Consider the following 22,859-nt stretch of genomic DNA (forward strand, 5'->3'; position numbering starts at 1 on the left):
GTCAGTAATAATATCCTTCATTCTAGTTCCTCTTCTGAATGTGGCTTGAATTTCTGGGAGTTGTCAATGTACGGTTGCAATCACTTAAAAAAATTATCTTCAGTAAAATTTTGTGTGTGATATTGATATTGTTGGATGATTTTTGCATTCTGTAGGGTCACCTCTCTTTGGAATGTGCACAGACATGGATCTATTTAAGTCAGTTGGCCAGGCAACTGCTTTCCAAGTTTCTTGTCATAAGACGAATGAGCACTTCAGCTACTTCAAGTTCAAGAGCAAGTTTCAGAGTTTCTTCAGACATCCACATTGGTCCTTTTTTTCTTTTCTGTCTTTTAAATGACCTTTGGCCTTCTTCATGTATATTCTTGATGTCATCTTACTCCTTTGGTCTTTGATCATTAGTGTTCAATGCATCAAATCTGTTTTGAGATGGTCTTTAAATTTAGGTGCAATATACTCAAGGTTGTATTTTGGCTGTTGTGGACCTGTTTTCATTTACTTGAGGTTCAACCTGCATACTCTGGGGGGGCCACCCACAATGTCTGATCCTGTGACACAGAAATAAGACTAGATGAAACTTCCCCCTTAAGCACACACTGACCTGGTTCTACATAGGAACTCTCCTACAGGAAACAACACCCCACTAAATTAAACGAGGGGGCTTCAAAAAATTCATGGGAAATGGAACTAAAACAGAATGGGATTTTTCCATGAACTATTTGAAGCACCCTAGTATGTACACACACAGAAACCCTTATTGACATTTCATGTAAACATGTTTCATTTCATTCATTAGCCAGGTAGATGAACCAAAATTAAGAAATGATAAAGAATCTTGAAACCTGTTTCACTCCTTAAGTCCTCAATATTATTCTTTCTTGCACATTAAGTCTTTTGAAAAGTTTTAAGAACAATGAACAGTCCCCCAACCAGTACTTGCAGGAATTAGATATCAATAAAAAGTTTATCTTAAGGATGAACACAACCTATATATATTTTGAAGTAGCAGGACAGATGGAAAGAATAGGAAAAAAACCGTTAACTGGGATTGTAAAGAAACAAAAAAAGTTGAATGGAATTAATGCCAAGATAAAAAGACCAGGGGTGGTGTTTTGTTTTCATTCATTCTTTTTTTTTTTTTAATGTGAAAATATACTTGTTTACATAAAAATTCTTATCTGAGTAACAAATGGATAGTTGAAGAAGAAACCACGGACACAATTTTAACAATTTCCACAGGATACTCAAGGCGCTTGATACAAAGGCTGAAGATGCCCCCGTGTGGCTAGATAAGAAACTGCTGTACTTTAAGTAAAATGCAGGCTAGGAGGCTAGTCACAAATTTATTCACTTCTTTAAGAGCCCTCAGGTTTCCCACATCCTTGTCATCTTGTCTACAACTTGAAGTTTTGCTATTATGCTCACAGTAAACTCTGTATATACTGTGCACATATATATTAAAAATACACAGTAGATTAAAAAAATATATATATACACACTAACGTTTTATTTAAGTAACAAGAACCCTTAATGTTGCTGGCATATCAAAATGGACGCCAGTCTGTTAGGATGTGAGGAGTGAAGGAACCAAACAAATTCCAAAGAAAAGCAGCTTTAGTGACCTCTGAAACACGCTCTGCTTCTGTTTCCACTTTAGTTATCAAGAGATCAGAAGCCAATGCCAAGGACCAGAACAGAATTTAGTATCACAGAGATTTCATTTCAAACCAATGCAATCAAGATAAAGTTGACCTCTAGACACTCAGGGAGAGCATCACCCAACATTCTGATATGTGGGCCGATAAAGAAAAATCCCTTTCCCCAATACCAGAGGTGCATGCTATCCGCTCAACTATAAAGTATATGCAGAACTCAAATAATTTCTAGATGACCTCTAAAAAGGCTTCCAAGGTTCTCTCAGGAGATGGTCTACAAGAAGAAACACATTCCTCTCTAAGAGGGGAATGAAGACATCCACACATAGGCAAGGGCCTCATACTATACTGCAGAAACTTCCTTTGCCACAGCCTATTTCTTAGAGAACTAGCTCATCACCTATAAAACCTCCTGCACTGATACCACACTTGAGATCTGGGGCTGTGAAGCACATATTGATACAGACCCACTATTTGTGCTTCTAGTTACAAAGTATTTTCTTTGAATTCCTATGAAGTAGGCTTACACAAAAGCCAATAAGGCAAGGAGTGTAAATAAATATACAAGGAGCTCTGGTAGCAGTTACGAACTGGTCTGCTAACCTCAAGGTTGGAAGTTTGAAACTACCAGATGCTCCGCGGAGAAAGAGGCTTTCTGCTCACTTAAGATTTACAGCCTTGGAAACCCTGTTCAGGGTCACTATGAGTCAGAACCGACTCCACGGTACTTAACAACAACAATATTATAACATGGAATAATACAAGATATTAAACATGAAAAAAAAAAAGCATTAGAAGTTCAATCCTTTCACACAATCCCATCTAAAGAAACACATTGATAGGAAACACAATGAAATGCTAATACTGGTTGTGTTAGAGAAGATTGAGACTTGGGGTAATTTTGCTGTTCTCTACTTTATTGACTACACAAAGGCTTTTGATTGTGTGGTCATGACAAGGTATGGACAACATTGCGAAGTATGAGTATTCCAGAACACTTCATTGTATTCATAAGGAATCTGTACCTGGACCAAGAAGCAGGTGTTCAAACAGAACATGGGAACACTGAATGTTTTAAAATTAAGAAAGGTGTACGACAAGGTTGTATTCTTTCACCATACTTATTCAATCTGTATGATGAGCAAATAATACGATAAGCTGGATTCTATGAAGAAAAACGTGGCATCAGGATTGGAGGAAGACTCATTAACAACCTGCGATATGCAGATGATACAACCTTGCTTGCTGAAAGTGAAGAGGACTTAATACATTTACTGATGAAGATCAAAGAGCACAGCCTTCAGTATAGATTACATCTCAATGTCAAGAAAACAATAAACAACATTCTTATCAATGGAGAAAAGATTAAAGTTGTCAAAGACTTCATTCTTTGGATCAACTATCAACACTCACAGAAACAGCAGTCAAAAGATCAGGCAATGTATTGCATTAGGCAAATCTGCTGCACAGGAACTTTTTAAAGTGTTGAAGAGCAGAGATGTCAGCTTGAGGACTAAGGTGTACCTGACCCAAGCCATGGTATTTTCAATAACCTCATAGGCATGTGAAAGCTGGACAGTGAATAAGGAAGACCACAGAAGAATTGATGCCTTTGAATTGTGGTGTTGGAGGAGAATACTTTAAAAGTGCTGCCAAAATGCTCCTTGGAGGCCAGGATGGCCAAACTTCATCTCTCATACTTTGGATATATTGTCAGGAGGGAACAGTCGCTGGAGAAGGACATGTTTGGTAAGATGGAGGGTCACAGAAAAAGACAAAGACCCCCAACAAGATGGATTGGCTAGGTGGCAGCATCGATGGACTCCAGTGTGGCAACAACAGTGAGGTTGGCCCAGGATCAGACATTATTTCATTCTGCTGTGCATAAGGTCTCTATGAGTCTGTGCCAACTCGATGGCACCTAACAACAACAACTTTTCATTTATCTAAACCTTCTTTAATGCGTATGTGACACTCATATAATGAAACAAGCAAGCAACAGCAATACTTACTACTTGTTGAATGAATAGTTGCCACTTATCTCTATCCTAAAATTGTATCAAGAAAGCTAGGTTTAGTGACTGCGTATTATTTGAGTGTGGCAGTCATCAGAGGCAAGTACAGTAGTATGGCATGGGTGGGTACCACAGAAAATACTAGACTGGAGGCATTGAACTGAATCCTGTCAAATAAGGGACTGAACTGAAATAGTGGCTCTTAATTCTCAGTGAATTACCAACTCTTGTCTATAAGTTAAGGATCCTCTCCTCAAGAAACCAAACAAATAAACAGAATAACATATATGCTCACAGAACTTAACAGCAATAATTCCAGGGGGCTTAGGGATATTCTAGAGGTCCACAGAGCTGGTTAAGAACACTGGTTTTTTTATTTAACTAAATACTAGACAGGCCTACAAAGCAAGCAGCAGTAACACCCGTGAGGATACTGCTCATCCAACAATCAACTATACGAGACCAAAAGAGCGCATCTGCCCCAAAACAAAGTTCAGAAGGCAGGAGGGGAGGAAATTAGGATGAATGGAAACAAGGAACTCAAGAGAAGGAAGTGGGAAGAGCGTTGTTCATGGAGGGAATTGCACTAATGTCACAAAATGTGTGTAAATTATTGAATGGGAAATGAACTTGCTCTGTAAACTGCACCCAAACCACAAGAAAATATTCTATTTTAAAAAAAGCCACACTGGTTAGTATGTTCTTTTTTTTTTTTTTTTCAAATCTATTTTTAACATTCTTGATGGTTAATATGTTCTTTTCCACAGATATCTTCACTACCATGGGGAGGAATACTAGAGTCCTATTTTCATTTCCTGTATCTTTGTTGAGGGCCTGATCTACTGCTGTCAAGATATGCCAAGGCCATCAACTTCCTTTCCTAACCAACAGCCATCTCTCAAAAGGGTGGCTTAACTACTCAGTTTCACGGCGCTCTTCGTAGGTGACAAGGAGCTCAATGACAAATTTTAGTCTAAACAGAACCACTGATACAATCAAGCCGTGAAAGTCAAGCGCACCAGAGGGTAACTGAGACACCAAAAGAACAAAAACCATGATGCCTTTTCCAGAAGCATTCCTGCTGGGTCCTGGCATTTCAATTAGAAACACGCTTTGAAACATGGTTACTCTGGCCTCAGAATTAGCAGGTAAGCATAGAGGGGATTCTACCTGAACCTACAAAAACAGTATCTGGTCAGCAGCAATTTACTAGGGGACTTCAGCAAGTGCATGGAAAAATTCCATTATTCTGTAATTATTCCATTTTTCCATGAACTTTTTGAAGCCCTCTCAAATCTGCCAACAGATGTGACTTTTGTGAGCTGACAGCTGCACATACTATATCTCACTCCATTTCTTATTTGTATAAAAAAACACTCACCACCCAAAGCAAAAAATAAAAATGAAACAAAAAACTCTTCCCCAACCCCAAGGATTTAAACAGGATTGACAGTTTTCGATTCTGAATAGTCTTATATTAAAAAATAAAACAAAGCTCTAATTCAAATGTCAAAGCAAATGAAAATCACACAGCAGTAAAAACTGCTTCAAAATGGCTGGCCGTAGGAGGACAGCTGTTCTGTTGTGTCCTACTCACATCTGGAGTTCTGCTTATCTAATTGTTTCAGAAATAAGCACCATTAAAATGGACATCTGTCAGGCAGGAGACTTTCCACAGGCACTCCTGGCATCACTAGGGTTTCTCTTACTGACTCCCACCAACCACACCTCCTTTTTCAGGTATGAGCCAGGGGTACTTTGTATGTAGCCAAAGTGAATCAGTATGGTCTTGAAAAGGGTCTCTATCTGCCCTGATGAACCATCTCCACTTAGAGGAAGAGAGAGCCAACCTTTCTCATGAAGTAAGTGTGACTCAGCCCAAAACCCCAAAACAAGCCCCTTGGTCTCAGAGAACCAGTCCAAGCTGAGGAGAACAGCTTAAATCAGGTTTAAGTCCCTCATGAGTATACTGAAGCCTTTTTGTGTTCCTTATAACCACAACTCTTCCTTCTGAAATACCGTTAATGAATCTCTCAAGAAATTGGGAAAAAAAAAAAAAAAAACGGGGAGGGGGGGGATAGGGGAGGACTTAAAAATGGATTAATTAGTTTCTATTTTTGGAGTATTTCACATAATGCTACCACTGAGCCATAGGTAGAATTCTACCCACTGGCCACTCCAAAGCACACGGCTTTAATAGACAGATATCCCAACTGTGCTAGAAATTTGAAGTTAACTAGCAACAAGCCTGAAAATTTGGTTACGTATATAGGTACAAAGTTGGTTCATCAAATCCCTGTTTTGGCCCTCAACCCAATGCATTTCAACTAACGCATCATCTACCTCCTTCTTAACATTTATCAAACACTTAAACAGATAATGTCCAGCCACTTCTTGGAGATGTTTCCCTTTTTCAGCCACTGGGTTGCTGAACTGCTCAGATGCCTCTCCGTCCTGGGGTCCATTGCTAAAGCCTTTACAACTTTCCAAAACCTCCACCCCTCCCTTTCCCTCACTCCTTTCATCCTCCATGGGCTCTGGGTTTTCTTCTTGGGAAAGGGAATGCTGGTTAAGGCAGTGGCCCTTAACAGTGACAGGCTCGCCTTCCTGAAGAGCAGGGGCACTCTTCTGGGGACCCTGGACCAAATCTTGGCTATTGCCAGACTCTTTGGGAGTGGATTTTTTCTCTTCCAAGGCTTGGATGATGCCCTCAGGAGCTCGGGGAACTTCTCTCAATTGTCTCACTCGATCTCTTTTCTTTCTCCTTAAATGAATCCAGGAGTTTTCTATGGCTGTTAGGAAAAGGCTAACTTCTTCCTTTCCACAGGGAACTCGCTTATGCTGGACCTATTTGGAGGAAAAACAGAATTTTATAGGAAATCACTTTTCCTTCTCTTCTCCAAACTCCTTCTAAAAAGGAAGAAAAGAAGAAAGGAAGAGTAGTACAAGTACTTCTTCACAACACACTTAACCAGGTACCTTCAGATCGGTGAGAATTTTTTCAATCCATGTTGTCACAACCACTATGCCTTCCATGGTCTCAGAACCCAAAGACGATGATGCTTTAAGGGATAATTCCTTCATCACAGATTCCAAAACAACAAATGTAATTGGTTTCCGTGGCTTTTCCAATTTTCTTCGTTTACTTGGTGGCGACTAAAGAAAAGGAGGCATAGGAAAAGAGGAAAGTTATACAAATAAACTTCCTGCATTATAATCAGTTTAACGGTTACCAATAGTAGAACATTAAAAAAGCAAGTCCTTTGTTCACGTTGTCTCCAATATCTAAAACAATCCTGTATGAGTGGGTTCTCTCCCATTTTATAGATGGGAAAACTAAGATACTTAGCAGCTATGCAAACACCTCAGGGTCATATAAGCTACAGAGCTAGAATTCGAACCCCAAACCCAAGTTCTTTCTACCATACATACAATGCTGCCTCTCTCTGGCCATCAGTATACCACTCTTTTAATTGCTTAGTATTCCATTCCACTATTTTGCTGAAAGTGGGCAAGCCTGTATACCTATTTCTTGCATGGCAACTCAAGGACCCTAGGGTACTATGTTCTTTATTTCTATAGAGAATTGCCTGGACTCTCCAACTCGTAGCTTGAATTTGTACTTGCTGATGTTTGAAATAAAGCAGCTTGTGACCCACAGTTGAGGAAACAACAAGCTAGGAACAACCAGGGCCAAAAAGAGCTCATGGGCTGAAGAGGAGGACTGCTGAATCCTGGTTAATGTTGGCACCAAGTCAGTGGCAAGCTTCGATAGGGCCACACCAGTACTGATGAAAACAGTGGATCTGAAATTGGTTCCACATAAATCAAGACTGTTGTCTCTCTCTTACTATCTCAAGCTGAATTCTATCTTACTCACTAGAGGGACTCAAGCTCCATTTAAAGAACCAAATGACATCACTGTATTTAAATAATAATAATAAAAAGACTCTTAGCTATGACTATAAATATTATGGACACTTTAAAGAATGACTCAACAGTAAAGGGTTCCTGCAAAAATGAATCCCAAATAACTGTAGCTTCTAACTCGGATTCTGTCTGGAGACATTGTCAGTACATCTAATTACAAGATGAGGACTTGTAAGAGTTAATGGCAATCGTACACTTCATAAATACATAACAAAATAGTCAGTTCGTTCTATGTTAGAACTCTTTCAACTGTCAGAAATGATATTTTCAAGAAACAATCTGTATTTTCTACTTAATACCAGATATTAACTATTTTTTAAAAAAAGGAAAGGAAAGAACCCTAGAAAACAAACTTAGAAGAAAGAAAAGGGCCAAAAGCAAAGGGTGTGTCTGAGCAAGAACCCGCTCTGAGAAATGAATAGTGGAACTCTAACTGCTGCCTGAGCTTGAACTTGTTCAACTATGGTTTCAGGCATGATCGGACAGATTCACAGCGACATGAAGACAGGAGAACTGCTATTGCTCAACCATGCAGCATGAGGAACATCATTTCTACAGTTTACTGAGAGCCTCATAAGGGTTCAAGTGTGGTAGTACTGTAGGATAAGCACTGGGCTGCTAACCATGAGATCAGTGATTCAAAGACATCAGCCGCTCCTTTGGAAACCCCTATACAGGGCTGCTATGAGTTGGACCCAACTTGACGCACTAACAACAATAACAAAAGCCTCACAGACATTTTGACACTTTGCACTAAGGAACTAAAATGTGATTAATTAAGTTGGGGACAAAGGCAAAGGTGGTGGTGGTGATGGCAGCAGCAGTGGTGGATGTGTACATACAAAATAGAGGACAAGTGTCAGATTATCTGCTTCACATCCTGTATCCAAGGCCTTCCCAGGGAAAACTCACTATGACAGGTCCAGCACATCTAAAGTCATCTACTAATCTGCCTAAAAGGACAGCAGCTCATACTTATTTTACAGGTGCTCACAGCCATTTGCACCTACAAATTGCAACCAGCAAAGTACAGATATTGTTGTGTTTCTCTCTTGTCATACTAGGTCTGGCCCTCAATACTCTGCCCAAAAGTATGAATTTTTAAATTTTTTATTTAGAATTATGACATACCACCTCTGTAAACCAAGAGCTGTATCAGGGATCTACATTTATAGCTCTGGGGGAGTTAGAACCAACAAACAGAAGAAACAATTTGCTAAGGGGTGATTCCAGATCTGAAGAACTTCCCTGTCTCAAACATGGCTCCCTCGCGCCCAGGAACCTGGCCCTGGTTTTCCACAGACAATGGTCCAGCAATAAATATGGCGTGCTGAGGGTTTCTAATGAATTGACGAATATATGTATACATATACAAACTCAGGATTATTTTAAAATTAGTTTTAGTCTATTACAGTAACTGGTCCCTAAGGAGAGAGAGAACAATTTATATTCTTGAAATTCTCAAACAAGGTTTTTAAATGATTAAACTCAAGTACTGTTTATAGCAAAGCAAACATCCCTCTCCCACCTTTGCTTGTATTGAAAATTCTTAGCAGGCAGGCAGGCAGGACTGTAGTAAGATAAAAGATCAGATCTTAAGAATAAATAAATAAAATTCAACTTCACATGCCTACGTAATTTTATACCCTGTCACAAACACTAATAAACAGAATCTGTCCGTCTCCAATGAAAATCATCTTTTGCTACTATGCCGTGACTTCAAATCACAAATATTTAAAATGAAAGGTGTTACACTCAAACAGTCACAATCTAGTTTAACAGGCAAGAGAGATATAAGTAATTCAACATTTTAAAGTTTAAGGAAAAACAAAAAACCATTCACAGTGGATAATCCAGTTTAATGCAAAGTACCATAAATCAAATTAACATGTGACTTTGGATTAGGAGACAGCCTACTCTACTGCCCTACTATATTATTACCTGGATGAATGATAGAATGAAGAAGTCTGTGGAACTGCAGCCTCACAAGGGATACAGGATTTCTATCTTTCAAACTGCAAGGATTCACTGAATGACAAATAAGGTGGGGCGCTTCAGGTGTTCCTTCATTGTATTGTTTAAAACATTAGATTGAAGCCATAAATTGGGCAAAAATGAGTTCATAAACTTTAAAATATGCTTTATCTGGTAGGGCTATTTACAAATTTCTAAATCTCACTTTTGCTTTATTTTCTAGATCTCAGTAGTACAAGCAGTCAGGAGACTGTTAAATGACAGATGCGGTGCAGCAGGATAAGGCACTCAACTTCAAAGTTGGTTAAGGTTGGCATTTCAAACTCACCAGCCTCTCCTCAAAAACCGTATAGAGGGTTGCTATATGAGTCAGAACTCATTCAACAGCACTTAACAACAACAACAGCATAACACACGTTAGAATGTTGCATCTGCCATACTGTCCATGCTCTGCTGCTCACTATGTTGTTGTTAAGTGCCGTTGAGTCAGTTCTGACCCACAGCGACCCTGTATAGGGTTTCCAAGGAGCCACTGGTGAGCTTGAACTGCTGCCCGTCTGGTGCATTAACTCACAGCACCACACCAGGCCTTCTAATAGATACAGCAAAACCTCCAGTGAAGCCACAAGCAGCATGAAGTTATCACACTGTCCTAGAATAGTCAGGAAGAGAGAACAGAGACATTTTGGCTAGAAACTTGCTGAGTGAAGCCAATGACTCATTTTGAAAAACAGCTTCTAGACATGGGAGACTGGCCTTAAGTGGCGAGGGGTGCTCTCAGTCACGGCACTCAGGCCCCCCAGTGCTCCACTACCCTCTTAAAGTCTACTGCCCCAGGTCCTCCTCAGGCTATCATTTGAAGAAGAGCCTAGGGGCCAACACTGGCATTAGCTAGGAACATGGACAAGTGGGGTATCAGCTCTGCTTCCATGCAATAAGATGAACTATTTTGCTCTCTAAGGGTAAAGCTTCTAGTATCAGTCTTATGGATATCACTTTTGTTAATTTAATCAGATGTTTCTGTTTAAAATGTTCAGAAATAATACCCAGGATACATACAAAAAAAAAAAAAAAAAGCAAGAGGAGAAAAACACTATGTGCAGAATGTCACTGATCTAAGAAGATATGTCTTCATATGCATATTTTCTTATAATTAAAAAATAAAAACCCAAACATTGGAAGGCAAAACCATAAAACAGTTTTGGGGAACTGAGGGATTCGGGTGAATGAGACAAAGAAGCCAGACTTCTGTTTATAACTTTTCTATTTTGAAACAATATAAATATCTGAATTTACATTTAAAAACCAAATTAAGTAGCAAGCAACAACAGCAAAAAAGCAAATCTTTAAAAATCAAAAGTAAAATGATGTAATTCTAGTGAAAGGTTGCAACAAATACAGCTGCCAGAAATTAAGTCAGATTCAGAAGAAGACATAGACTGAGAGATATCACTGCTTACATCAGATGGATCATGACTGAAAGTAGAAAGATATTTATTTGTACTTTATTGACTATGCAGAGGTATTTGTGCAAATCATAAGAAACTATAGACAGTATTTTGAAGAATGGGAATTTTAGAACACTTAATTGTGCTTACATGGAACCTGTACATAGACCAAGAGGCAGTCATTTAAATAGAACAAGGGAATACTAAGTTGTTTAAAATCAGAAAATTTCAACAATCAATCTGTAAAATGAGCAAATAATCTGGAAAACTGGGCTATATGAAGAAGGAGGCATCAGGATTGGAGGTAGACCTGTTATCAACTTGTGATGTGCAGATGACACAACCTTGTGGCTGAAAGTGAAGAGGACTTAAAGTAGTTACTGATGAAGATCAAAGACTCCAGCCTTCAGTATAGATTACACCTCAACATGAAGAAAGTAAAAATCATCACAACTGGACCAATAGTCAGTATCATGATAAATGAAGAAAACATTGAAGTTGTTAAGAATTTTATTTTACTTTGATCCATGGAATCAGCAGTCAAGAAATCAAATGAGGTATTTTACATTGAGCAAATCTGTTGAAAAAGACCTCAAAAAAACTCCAAAAAAAACAATGGTGTTAATTTTGAAGACTAGTAATGGTATTTTCAATCACCTCATATGCATGCAAAAGTTGAACAATGAATAAGGAAGACCAATACATTTGAATAATGGTGGAGACAAAAAAATTGACTATTATCAATGGACTGCCAGAAGAACAAACCAATCTGTCTTGGAAGAAGTTCAGCCAGATTGCTCCTTAGAAGTGAGCTGGTGAGATTTTGTCTCAAGTACTCTGGACATGTTATCAGAAAAGATCAGTCCCTGGAGAGGGACAACATACCTGGTAGAGGGTCATCGAAAAGGAGGGAAGGCCCTCAGTGAGATGGGCTGACACAGTGGCTGCAACAATGGGCTTAAGCATAGCAACCATTTTGAGGATGGCCTAGGAATAGGCAGGTTTTTCCCTGTTGTATATAGATAGGGTTGCTATGACTCAGAGCTGACTCTATGGTACCTAACAACAATAGTGATAGGCGCTATTGTTAGTCTCCATTTTACATATAAGGAAATTGAAGCTTAGAAAAGTTAAGTAACCTAGTCAACATAAAGCTATTTAAATAGGGGACAGCTCATCAAATAGCATTCCTATATGCACTACAATAGAGCTGTACACTGTTATCCATTATACCAGAGTTAAACAAAAAAATAAAACAATATAAAGCATGTCACAAGGAGGAAGTTTATGCAGAGTACCAAAGAAGTAAGTGCAACATGAGAGATTTCTTATTACCCCTTCTTCACCCTCCTTTTAAGTTGTTCTTCCAACATAAACTTACTGTCCCCTAAGGTTCCTGTCTAATCCTGCAAGATGCTCATATCAATTATATACCATATAGTTATTTAAAAAGCATTAATTCTCAAGGCCGACCTTTTTTTCACTAGTTAAGCAGAGCTATAGTTTGGTTTTAAAATGTCTTCAAGGAATATTTTGGTTTAAGGTTTAAAGATTATCTCAGAGCCAATCTCCATGGCTCACCAAAGTCTGGAGTCCATGAGAATTTGAAATTCTGATCTCTATTTTCTCCCTTTTAATCAGGATTGCTCTGAAGAATCTTTGATTGAAATGTTCAGTGATGGCAGTCTAGTGGCAAAGGTGGGGAGAAATGTCTATGGGCTGAATGGTTAAGAAATCTTTACTCAGAAGATGGCATTGAGCTGAGCTGCAGTTGAGGGAAGTCAGTGGATGGATCAGGTAGAGAAATGGTGTGTGAGCAAAGTACCATGAGAAGTCTGTGGAGGTTGATACAGTGAGAGACAGAATAGACAGGACAACAGGAAGTGATTAGGTGGAAAGGAAAGTCAAGGACAGATATGGGAGGCCCAGGGAGCCAAATGATGAGCCAAACCCTATAGGCAATGGGTAGACCTTTGGGATAATTTGAGAATGGTGTACACAGGATGAATCCAAGAGGAGAGGCTGTAGAGATGGCCAATAAACAAAATGAGCAGGAGAAGGGGAGCAGAGTAGGAGAGTGATTAGGAATCTAGGGTGTGAAATCAGGCTGATCTAGGTTTCAAGTTGACTTTTCTGAGCCTCCAAGTTCCTCACCTACGAAATAGGGAGAATAGCATCTACTTCACTCAATTGCTATCAGGTCTAAATAAAATGAGATAATGGTGTGAAGCATTCAAACAATACAAAGATCATATCCAGGGCTTTAAAATTTCAAAACCTATTGATGTCCTGCTCACAGTGCTCCTCAGTATAATTCCTACATTTACGATTCTTCCTTCTCTAACAAGCTTGGCTTGACGTTTCCTTTTCTAAACACTCAACCATCCTTTTCCTTATTACTCATTTCAGTACTTATATAATTTTGAATCAACTGTTTTATTTGATGTGGGTGTTTATGGTTCTTCCTTCTCCTAAAAACTAAGCTTCTTATGGGGTGGGAAATGATGTCATATATATCTGATATCACCACAGTGAAGATGATACATTAATAAGAAAAATAACTAAGATGAGGTTCCTTAGTTTTGACTTTACTAATCATCACATCTGTTTTGTAGCACGAGGCACAGCTTGGTTTACTGTTGATTTTCAAAATATTTCTTAACAGCAGAACTCTTCCAGAAAATAAAATCAATACGTACAATTTACCAAAACAGGTCTGCATTAGCTAAAATAAAGGTGTACCAATCTGGAGGTCGGGTGTGGCACTGTGGGTTAATGCGCGCCCAGACTGCAAAGCCGTCTGAACTGCAAGTTCAGTGGTTCAAGCTCACCAGCTGCTCCTTGGAAACACTATACAGGATCGCTATGGGTCAGGGTCGACTCAACAGTACTTAACAACAACAACAACAACAATCTGGAGGCCTGGAGTACCAATCTAACATCCGCCCCACTGTCAAATCCTGGGGCATTTACTACAGAATCCCTAATCTATTTGGAACTAGTCAGGATTCTATGGGGTTATACGAAGAGACACCAGCTCTGGCACTTACAACTTCACCTAATTACTCCCACCTCCCTCTCCTCTTGTGCTCCAACAGCCACCCACAATCTTGCTCCTGGAGTGGATCTGTGACTTTGGAAACATCTAACTACCAATAAAATGGCACTGCCTTACTGCCCAGAAACCAAAGAGCCCAAAGCAATTTCAAGTATTACTCCCTAGACGAAAACATGCACACTTAAAGGCAGTATCTTGAACATAAGGGGAAAATCTTTTTAAAACAAGAATTTCTGGGCAATGGCTAAACCAAGAGTGCACAACATAATTTTCTTTAACAAGTGTCAAACTTCCTGAAAGCAAAGCAATAATGCCTTGAGTAATCAGAGGAGAAGTGGGGACAAAGAGGCATTCTAAGTCACTTGTTGAAATTCTGTAAAGAATAGTCAATAAAATATACCTCTTCATACTCATCACCAGGCAGAAATGAATGCCCAAAATTCTATCAACACTAGGACCTATCTTTTTGTTGCTAAAATAAATCCAGACAAGAGAAATGGGCTTAGTACAGGCACTTCAATCAGCAGTGAATTAGAATTTTCAGCATTCAGCACCAACAGACAGTAGGCCCAGAGATAAGTGAAAACAGAAGTTGCCATAGTAACTTGCACATTTACCCTAAAAAGGCAAAAGTGGGGGTGGGGTGGGGAAGTAGGTCAATATTTCTGCTCCACTAACTCTATTCCTTGGCTTTCTCGGCTCCTCTAACAGCAGATTCCTCCCTTATCTTACCCCAAAGAGCGATAGGGGTAAGTCAGGTGAGCTTTTCAAGAAGGAAGCCATGGGGAAACGGGAACCAAGAGGACAGCCCAATAAAAATTTTACAAGCACCCTGATCCTACCCTCAGGGAAAGCAGTTGCTGATCCAGGGCATCAGTGCTAAGAAACTGTTGCTGGGTTACTACAAATCAGAAATTGCCATTTTTCCTGTAGCAGTTTAAGTACATCTAATGGAACACCTGGGAATGCATTAATAACAGCTTGGGGTTGGGGGTAGTGGTGGAGAGGGATGAGTACTCCACCATGGGAAAAATCAGAGGCCCTTAGCAAGAGGCATTCTGTTTTAACAGTTGGAAACTATGAATAGGGCTAAACGATGAACTAAAAGAAAAGTAGGTTTACGAGATTCCTTTTCAAAATAAGTCTATTTTGCTAACACAGAAATCGATCTGGATGTTTACATTGGGTATCTGGATGTGAAATGACTACTAAATCCGAGAGGGCAAGCTCTGGTCTCAGAGCTGGCATGGAAAGTGTGAGGACTCATTATAAACGCTTCCACCTGTGGTGCCAACAAGAGGGAAAGTAGGTTAAGAAGAAATCATTTGGAAACAGGTGCAGTTCCACTTTCCTGCAGCTGTTAGTGCCAGCACAGGGAGAACTTAAGGAGTTACTAATGAGTTTAACCATTTGGTGTGAAAGCCCTGATATTTTAGGAGGCGACAGTAAAGATAATCCTGGGGGTTAGGGAGGGTGGAGTCAAAAGAGCAGAAGCATCTCCGAGTTGGAGCCGACTCCACGGTACTTCACAACAACAGTACTATACACATACGAAGACATTTGGCATCTCAGCCATTTTTACATGTAGAATTCAGTGACACAAATTACATTCATGTGTTATGCTACCATCTTTCATGCAATCATCTTTTTAGCCAGTGAGTATTTCCAACACTAATCTTCAGATTCCCTACAGCCATTGTAAGTACAGAGGGTCCCACAAGAAAGGACACTTAAATAGGACTAGAAAACCAACTGCAACCCACAGCCCTAGTTGTAACAGACCAAGGGTAGAGCAAAGACAGGCTCCCATATTCAGAAAAGCTTGTTCTTGGTGATTCTGTCCTACAATAGCAGGGATAGCAACATTCAAGATTACTGTAGACCAAGAGCAGCCAAGACCCTAGGAAAGGAGCACCTACAATGCACCTATTTGGCTGTGGGTCAGAGACCTGAAGGACAAGGTAAACAGCAACAACAACAAAAACTCAAAACCACACTTGTGGAGTCAATTCTGACTGACCGTGTACCTGCAGGCCAGAGTAGAATAGCCCCATAGGGTTTCCAAGGATGTAAATCTGTACAGAAGCAGATGGCTACAACTTTATCCTGTGGGGTGGCTGGTAGCTTCGAACTGCGGACCAGTCACGTGCTTAATCACTGGGCCACCAAGGCTCCCTTGGTCAGGGCACTAAAAACCAAAACCAAACCCACTGCCATCAAGTGAATTCCTACTCTTAAGGACCCTGTATCCACCACTCGTCTGTCAGTTTGTCATACTGTGGTGACTTGTGCATTGCTGTGATTCTGAAAGCTATGTCACCAGTATTTTAAATACCAGCAGGGTCACCCATAGTGGACAGGTTTCAGATGAGCTTCCAGACGAAGACAGACTAGGAAGGAGAGATGGACTACTTCCGAATATTTAGTCACTGAAAACCTTATGAATAGCAGAGAAACACTGTGAGATATAAAAATGAGCCCCTCAGGTTGGAAGGCACTCAAAATGCAACTGGGGCAGAGCTGCCTCCTCAGAGTAGAGTTGACTGTGATGACACTATGATTTCTGAGGCTGTAAATCTTTATGGGAGTAGATGCCTCCTTTCTTCTGAGAAGTGGCTGGGTTTGAATAGCCAACTTTGCGGTTAGCAGTCCAGTGTTTATCCTATAGCACAAACCAAGGCTCTAGACAAGGTATTGTTGTTAAGTGTCAGAGTTGGTTCTGACTCATAGGGACCCTATATAGGGTTTCCAAGGAGTGGCTGGTGGATTTGAACTGGCAGTTCAGTGCTTATTCTACAGTTCTATACCAAGATTCCCTAGGACAAGGTACTGACGGTGGTGTGCTACCAAGTTGGTTCTGACTCACAGAACCTTGTACAGGGTTTCCGAGGCTATAAATCTTTACGGGAGCAGAAGCTTCATCTTTCTCCTGCAAAGCAACTGGTAGATCCAAACTAGTGGCCTTGCAGTTAGCAGCCCAGTTTGTAATTTACCGTGCTACCAGGGCTCTGTTGTTGTTGTCATAGTTAAGTACCATCTAGGCCTTCATAAATCCACTGGAAAGAAGGAAAACATGCTGAGCGATGTACTCATAAACTATAACTCTAGGCCCCAGTAAGTCACTCACTCTTTTGGAGATGTAAAACATGTGAGGGAAATGTGGGTACAAACAGATGTTGTTCTATCACCAACTCTCAGCTCAGTCCAGGAAACTGTTCAGCATGGCCAGCTCAGAAGCATTTTTACTTTACATATAGCAGCACACAGGACAATGAGAAGTTTGTGAAACAATGGTTCTATTCAAGGCAAGCAATTTTTTCTTTAATTTTTTAATTCTAGAAACTGTTCAAGCATACATAAGCTAGAGGAAATTGGATAATGAGCCAATTATCTATCACTCAGCTTGGAAATACGATCAATATTCTAGTGTTGATCTTAAAGCCAAAATATAACCCTTCACTAGAGTGACCCCTAAGTGTCACATATCAAAGGCCAATACTCAAAATGTTAACATATAAATTCACCAGGAACCAGAAAATGCATAGAAAACAGGCTTCAATCTCAATTCGTGGGATATGTCCACCTGAATAATTACATCTCCAATGTGTTTCTATAGGTTACATTACCTGGATTTTTAATTCCTAAAAGGTGCATTTTCAATTAATTTATGTTTCCTGAGCAAGAATCACTAACCCCTACATACATGACAATCCCATATAAAAGAGTCAGTCAGACTTCCAGAGAACTGGGTCTTGTTTACAACCACTTTGAATTTTGAAAGAAACATCTGGGACTAACTTCAGGGAAACAGGCCAGTACAGGTTTAATTAATTTATGACCTACTAAAGCCCACCACTGTCTTGGAAAAAGCATAGTCAGAATGCTCCTTAGAAGTGATGACCAGATGATGTCATCTCATGTACTCTGGACATGTTATCAGGAAGGACTAATCTCTGGGAAAGGACATCATGCTTAGTAAGGCAAAAAAAAAAAAAAAAGACCCTCAATGAAATGGAGTGCACAGTGGCCACAACAATGGGCTCAAACATAGCAATGATGTGAGGATGACAGAGAACTAGGCAGTGTTATGTTCTGGTATACATGGGGTCACTATGGATAGAGCCAATAGTACCTAGCAACAGTAACAACAAAACCCACCATGTGACACCCAAGAAAGGTTTCTACTTACTGGCACTGTGACATCATCATAAAAACTCCATGCCAAAGCCCATCTCATTGTCCGACCTTGACAGAACTCAGTGTAGGTGACTTTAGGAACCTGAAACAGATAAACAAAGCATCACATCAAATTGAAGTTGTTCTAACCAATGTTTTCTTGGCTGCTGCCTCACGTTAAATTATGTGTTGGTCCTTTTTTTGATCAGGTAACAAACACTACCAACCGAAAAGCAGTTATTATTGCCTAATAATCAACGTATACATTACCTTTCAGCAAAGCTGTATTTTTTTCCCCTCCCATAAAACAATAAAGAAAATTTACAGATTTGACACAAAGGTGCAAATATGAAACGCTCAAAACAGCTCTTCAGAAAAGGATTTGTAAGATGTTAAATGACTTTTAATTTTATTTTTTAAGAGAGACAGACAATCAAAGCTGGTTAGAAACAGCTATGTACTGTTCCTTTTGTCTATCAAAGAGTTCGGGGGGAAAAAAGTAACCACTTTGTCACTTTCACAATTATAAGCAGAGAGAGTGTATGAGGGAAGAGTAGAGTGTCAGAGAAACTAGAAATCAGAACACTCGATTTCTACCACTGAGCCCACATCTGACCCCTTTTCCTGTGAAGTCATTTTGTTGTTGGTAAGTGCTATTGAGTCAGTTCTGACTCATAGCAACCCTGTAAAGGATTTCCAAGTAGCAATTTATGAGTATGAATGCACAACCTTGCAGTTAGCAGGCCAGCACTTATTCTACACTGCCACACCAGGACTCTGAGAAGTCATCTTATTGCCATCAAACAGGAGGGGTGCAGCATAGGGTCAGAACTTGTATGGATTGTCACCATAGTGACAAGCACACAGGACTTAGGCTACTTTCTTCAAAAACTACCTGTGCAACCTAGAACAAGTCCCTAAATTTAGCTGGCCTTCAGTTTCTACATCTATACCATAGTTTTACAAAAATAACATGTACATCATTCATTTTCTGAAAACTGTGCAATCTCATGTGCATTAGTTTCCTATGAACATGCACTGTTTCTGTGGGTATGTAAAAAGGAGTTCTGTAGAATAAGCACTGGGCTGCTAACCACAAGGTTGGTAGTTTAAAGCCACCAGCTGATTCTTGGAAACCCTATATAGGCTATGAGTCGGAACTGACTCAACAGCACTTAACAACAATATGTGGAAAAATACAGTAAGGGTTAGGGTTGGTTCAAAGTTAAGACATCAAGTTTTCTGACTTGTGGTTTCTAACATTCTATTACTGTATAATAATCTATAAAAAATCTCTTCTAACACTAAAATTCTACACACACACAGTTTTAAGGCTATAAAGGAAAATTCTATACTAAAACTAAAGAGGATAAGTAAAAAAACTGCTATAAAATCATGGAAACCTTTATTAAACAAAAATATTAGGATATGAGGCTATTGTTTTTTGCCATATCCTTCATCTAGGTCTATACACTTTTTTTTTTTAAACTTTGATTATGAATTGAGTGATAGTTTACATGGGAGAACATCGGTTTTTCATCCCCTCCATGCATCATCATTCAACAGTATTGCTTCTATTCCCTCTGTTGTTGTTAGTAGTAGCAGTATTTTGATGTACACAAAAACACTCAGGAACATATGCCATTTAAACAACCCAAGGGCACATTCTGCAAATCTGCCTCCTGGCCATGAGCACACAGCCTTTCTCTTTTCATGAGTCTGGAGCCCTCAGCTGCTCTCTCTCTTCATGGCATCATCTCTGTCTCCATCTCTGGTGGTGCTGCTTCCCTGGATAAGGTCCCATATTCTGCTCATGGGTCTATACACTTATGCAGGCAGTGTTTCTAGCCCCTTCCTAGAAGAATTCTGTACTCTTCAATTTACACCATATTAAATCAGCAGTTTTGGCATCCTTGAGGGGCTCAAATAGTATTCTTTTGAAATGTTCTTCAAATTTTGGGAACAAAGTAAGTCTGAAGGGGCAAGATCAGGGCTGTAGGATAGATTGGGTGAGGTTCCCAACAAATTTCTCCCAGGACAGCCCTTGCTACCCTCAAAGAATAAGCAGGTGCACTGTAGTGATAGGCAAACGTTTTTTTTAGCACAACTTGACTGGCCTTTCTAACCAAATGCAGTTTTCAATTTTCTTAATACTTCTTAGTAAGCACCCATGATCATCCTGAAGAAAATCTATCAAGAGTACACCTTTGGAACCTCAAAGACAGTCACCATAGCTGAGCTGACTTCTCTGCCTTGAATTTAACTGACCTAGCAGATTCCCCCAGAAGCCCCTGTTCTGAATGGACTTTGTTGAAGGCCCCACAGCGAGCCTAAGACAAGTATATTACTGAGATAACTTGTCTGCAGCCATCCACTGATTGTAAAGACACTTTCTGTTTAGACTAGAACCATGCATGTATGGAATGGAACAATAGTAGCCATACATTTCGACTTACCCTCATAGAAAGCATTAAACAGTAATTACAAAGACTGACTTACCCCTTGTATGCGAAGCTCTTCCTTTAGAGGAGCCAGACTACACTTTTTCCCCAGCATACAGCTATACCACCTGGGAAAAAAAAATCAGACAAGTTAACCATTGCTTATGGGGTTCCACTTTAAAACTCAGCAATCAGCAATATTCAAGTGACAAAGATGAGAACAGCAGCAAACAAATACTGCGTTTACTTACAAGCAGCAATAACCACACATAATGTGTTTAAAGAAAGCGTAGATCTATTAGTAGAAAACAAAAACCCACTTAAGAGTTCTTTAATGCTTCAGGGCAGTATATATTTGGAAAGAAAGGGAAAATGAGGTTGCTGAACAGACTATTTAGTGCTAGGACAGAAACTGATCCAATAAATAAAACAACTCACTTGCAGATAATTTAAATATATATACGAGGGAGCTTCATAAAAGTTCATAGAAAAATTCCAATTTTCCACCAACTTTTTGAAGCTCCCTCGTAGTGCAAATTATAAAATTTATATAGGATTTCTACTTCAGTTCCTCAAGAATTAACTTCTAAAAGGCAACTGGACAAAACACTCATATATGTGACAACTGGTAGTGCAAACTTATGATTGAGGAAAAAGGGAAACAAACTAGGTTAAGTCCTGTAACTGCCATGGCTTATTGCCTAAAAGCAATTTTGAGGATGCAGTGAAGGAAAGGGAAACCAAACAGGAGTCCTGGTGAACTGATGAGATAAGAGACAGGCTGAGAGAATTTACAGAGCAAAACGGCAGAGAGGATTGAGTTGTACAAAAAGAAAAGGAGAACTGTGGGGATCAGCACATGTTGGGGGCAACTTCATGAGGCCAAGGAAAGAACCCCTAGAAAGTAGTGTAGGCCAATTTCCCAAATCCAAACAAAGCTAGGAATAGTGTGTGGCTCTACTAGCCAGAGCAGAAAGTCTTTGTAATAAAGGGGACATCCAGTAGTTTTTTAAAACATGTAAGATAATGCTTTGTAGTGGGGCTGCAGACTGCTACACATGTACTTTAACAAAGCAAGCTTCAGAAGGATCAAACTGATCCCAAGTAACTTCAGTAGGTACTTGAACAAAGTCCAACATTACTGTGTATTTCCTCAACAAGATTCAGTGTTCCATGGAAGCAGTGATGGCTTAGTGGCAGAATTCTCTTCTTCCATGCAAAACACCTGTACATGGTTCCAACGAATATATTTCAAGTACAATCACTACCCATCTGACACTGGATATTTGTGTGTTGTAATATATTTCAAGTACAATCACTACCCATCTGACACTGGATATTTGTGTGTTGTAATGATGATGCATAGGTTTTAATGGCACTTCCAGATTAAAAAAGAAAGACTTGGAGACATAAACAGTCAATGAAAACCCTATGGGATCACAATGGTACAATCCCTTTGTGCATGGTGTCTCTGTGAGCTGGAGGGCAACTCAACAGCATATAATCACAGTGCCCCCTTAAGCAAAGACTTCTCCCCTTTTTGCCCTTCCTCCCCATCCCTAATAACCACTAATAAACTTTTGTTTCAATGTTGTTTTTAAGTTCCACGGCGTTGGTTCAGACTCATAGCAACTCTGTATAGTGTCTCCAAGGAGCAGCTAGTGAGCTTTAACTGCCGACCTATAGTTCAAAACGACCTTGTGGTCCAGTGCTTATCTTATAGCACCACACCAGGAATTCCTTGTCTCAATACATCTGCCTATTTCATATAAATGGGATCATAGACTATTTGTCCTTTTGTGACTGATTTATTTCATTCAGTATAAGGTCTTCAAGATTCATCCATGTTGGAGTATGTATCAAAACTCATTTCTATTACTTTATTACTGAGAGTATGATATGCAACAAAATCATAGTATCATTACAAAATCATAGAATCCTTTATTAAACAAAAGTAGCAAAATGTAAAGTTGTTTCTCAACCTCCATTTAGGTCTTCCTCAAAGAATTCTGCAATCGTTGGTTTACATCATTATCAGCATAGCAGTTTTGGCATCCTTGAGGACTCAAACAGTGTTATTTTGAAATGTCCTTGAGTTTTGGGAATAAAAAGACTGAAGGAGCAGGATGAGGAATGTAGACATTCTCGTGGGGGTGGGGGGG

General features: G+C 39.6%; 1 protein-coding gene across 1 annotated transcript in view; it reads right to left on the reverse strand.

Moving 5' to 3' along the window:
* Positions 1–5,902: 5,902 nt before the first annotated feature.
* METTL16 (methyltransferase like 16) overlaps positions 5,903–22,859 on the reverse strand; it is an 80,799-nt gene continuing 63,842 nt past the window's right edge. The window contains exons 6-9 of the mRNA XM_006863457.1: positions 20,756–20,825; positions 18,270–18,359; positions 6,650–6,826; positions 5,903–6,517 (exon numbers count right to left, since the gene is read on the reverse strand). Coding sequence (XP_006863519.1) covers positions 5,903–6,517; positions 6,650–6,826; positions 18,270–18,359; positions 20,756–20,825 — 952 coding nt within the window. The remainder of the gene's footprint in view (positions 6,518–6,649; positions 6,827–18,269; positions 18,360–20,755; positions 20,826–22,859) is intronic.

The sequence above is a fragment of the Chrysochloris asiatica genome, unplaced genomic scaffold (assembly GCF_000296735.1).
Source record: "Chrysochloris asiatica unplaced genomic scaffold, ChrAsi1.0 scaffold00054, whole genome shotgun sequence".
Taxonomy (NCBI): domain Eukaryota; kingdom Metazoa; phylum Chordata; class Mammalia; order Afrosoricida; family Chrysochloridae; genus Chrysochloris; species Chrysochloris asiatica.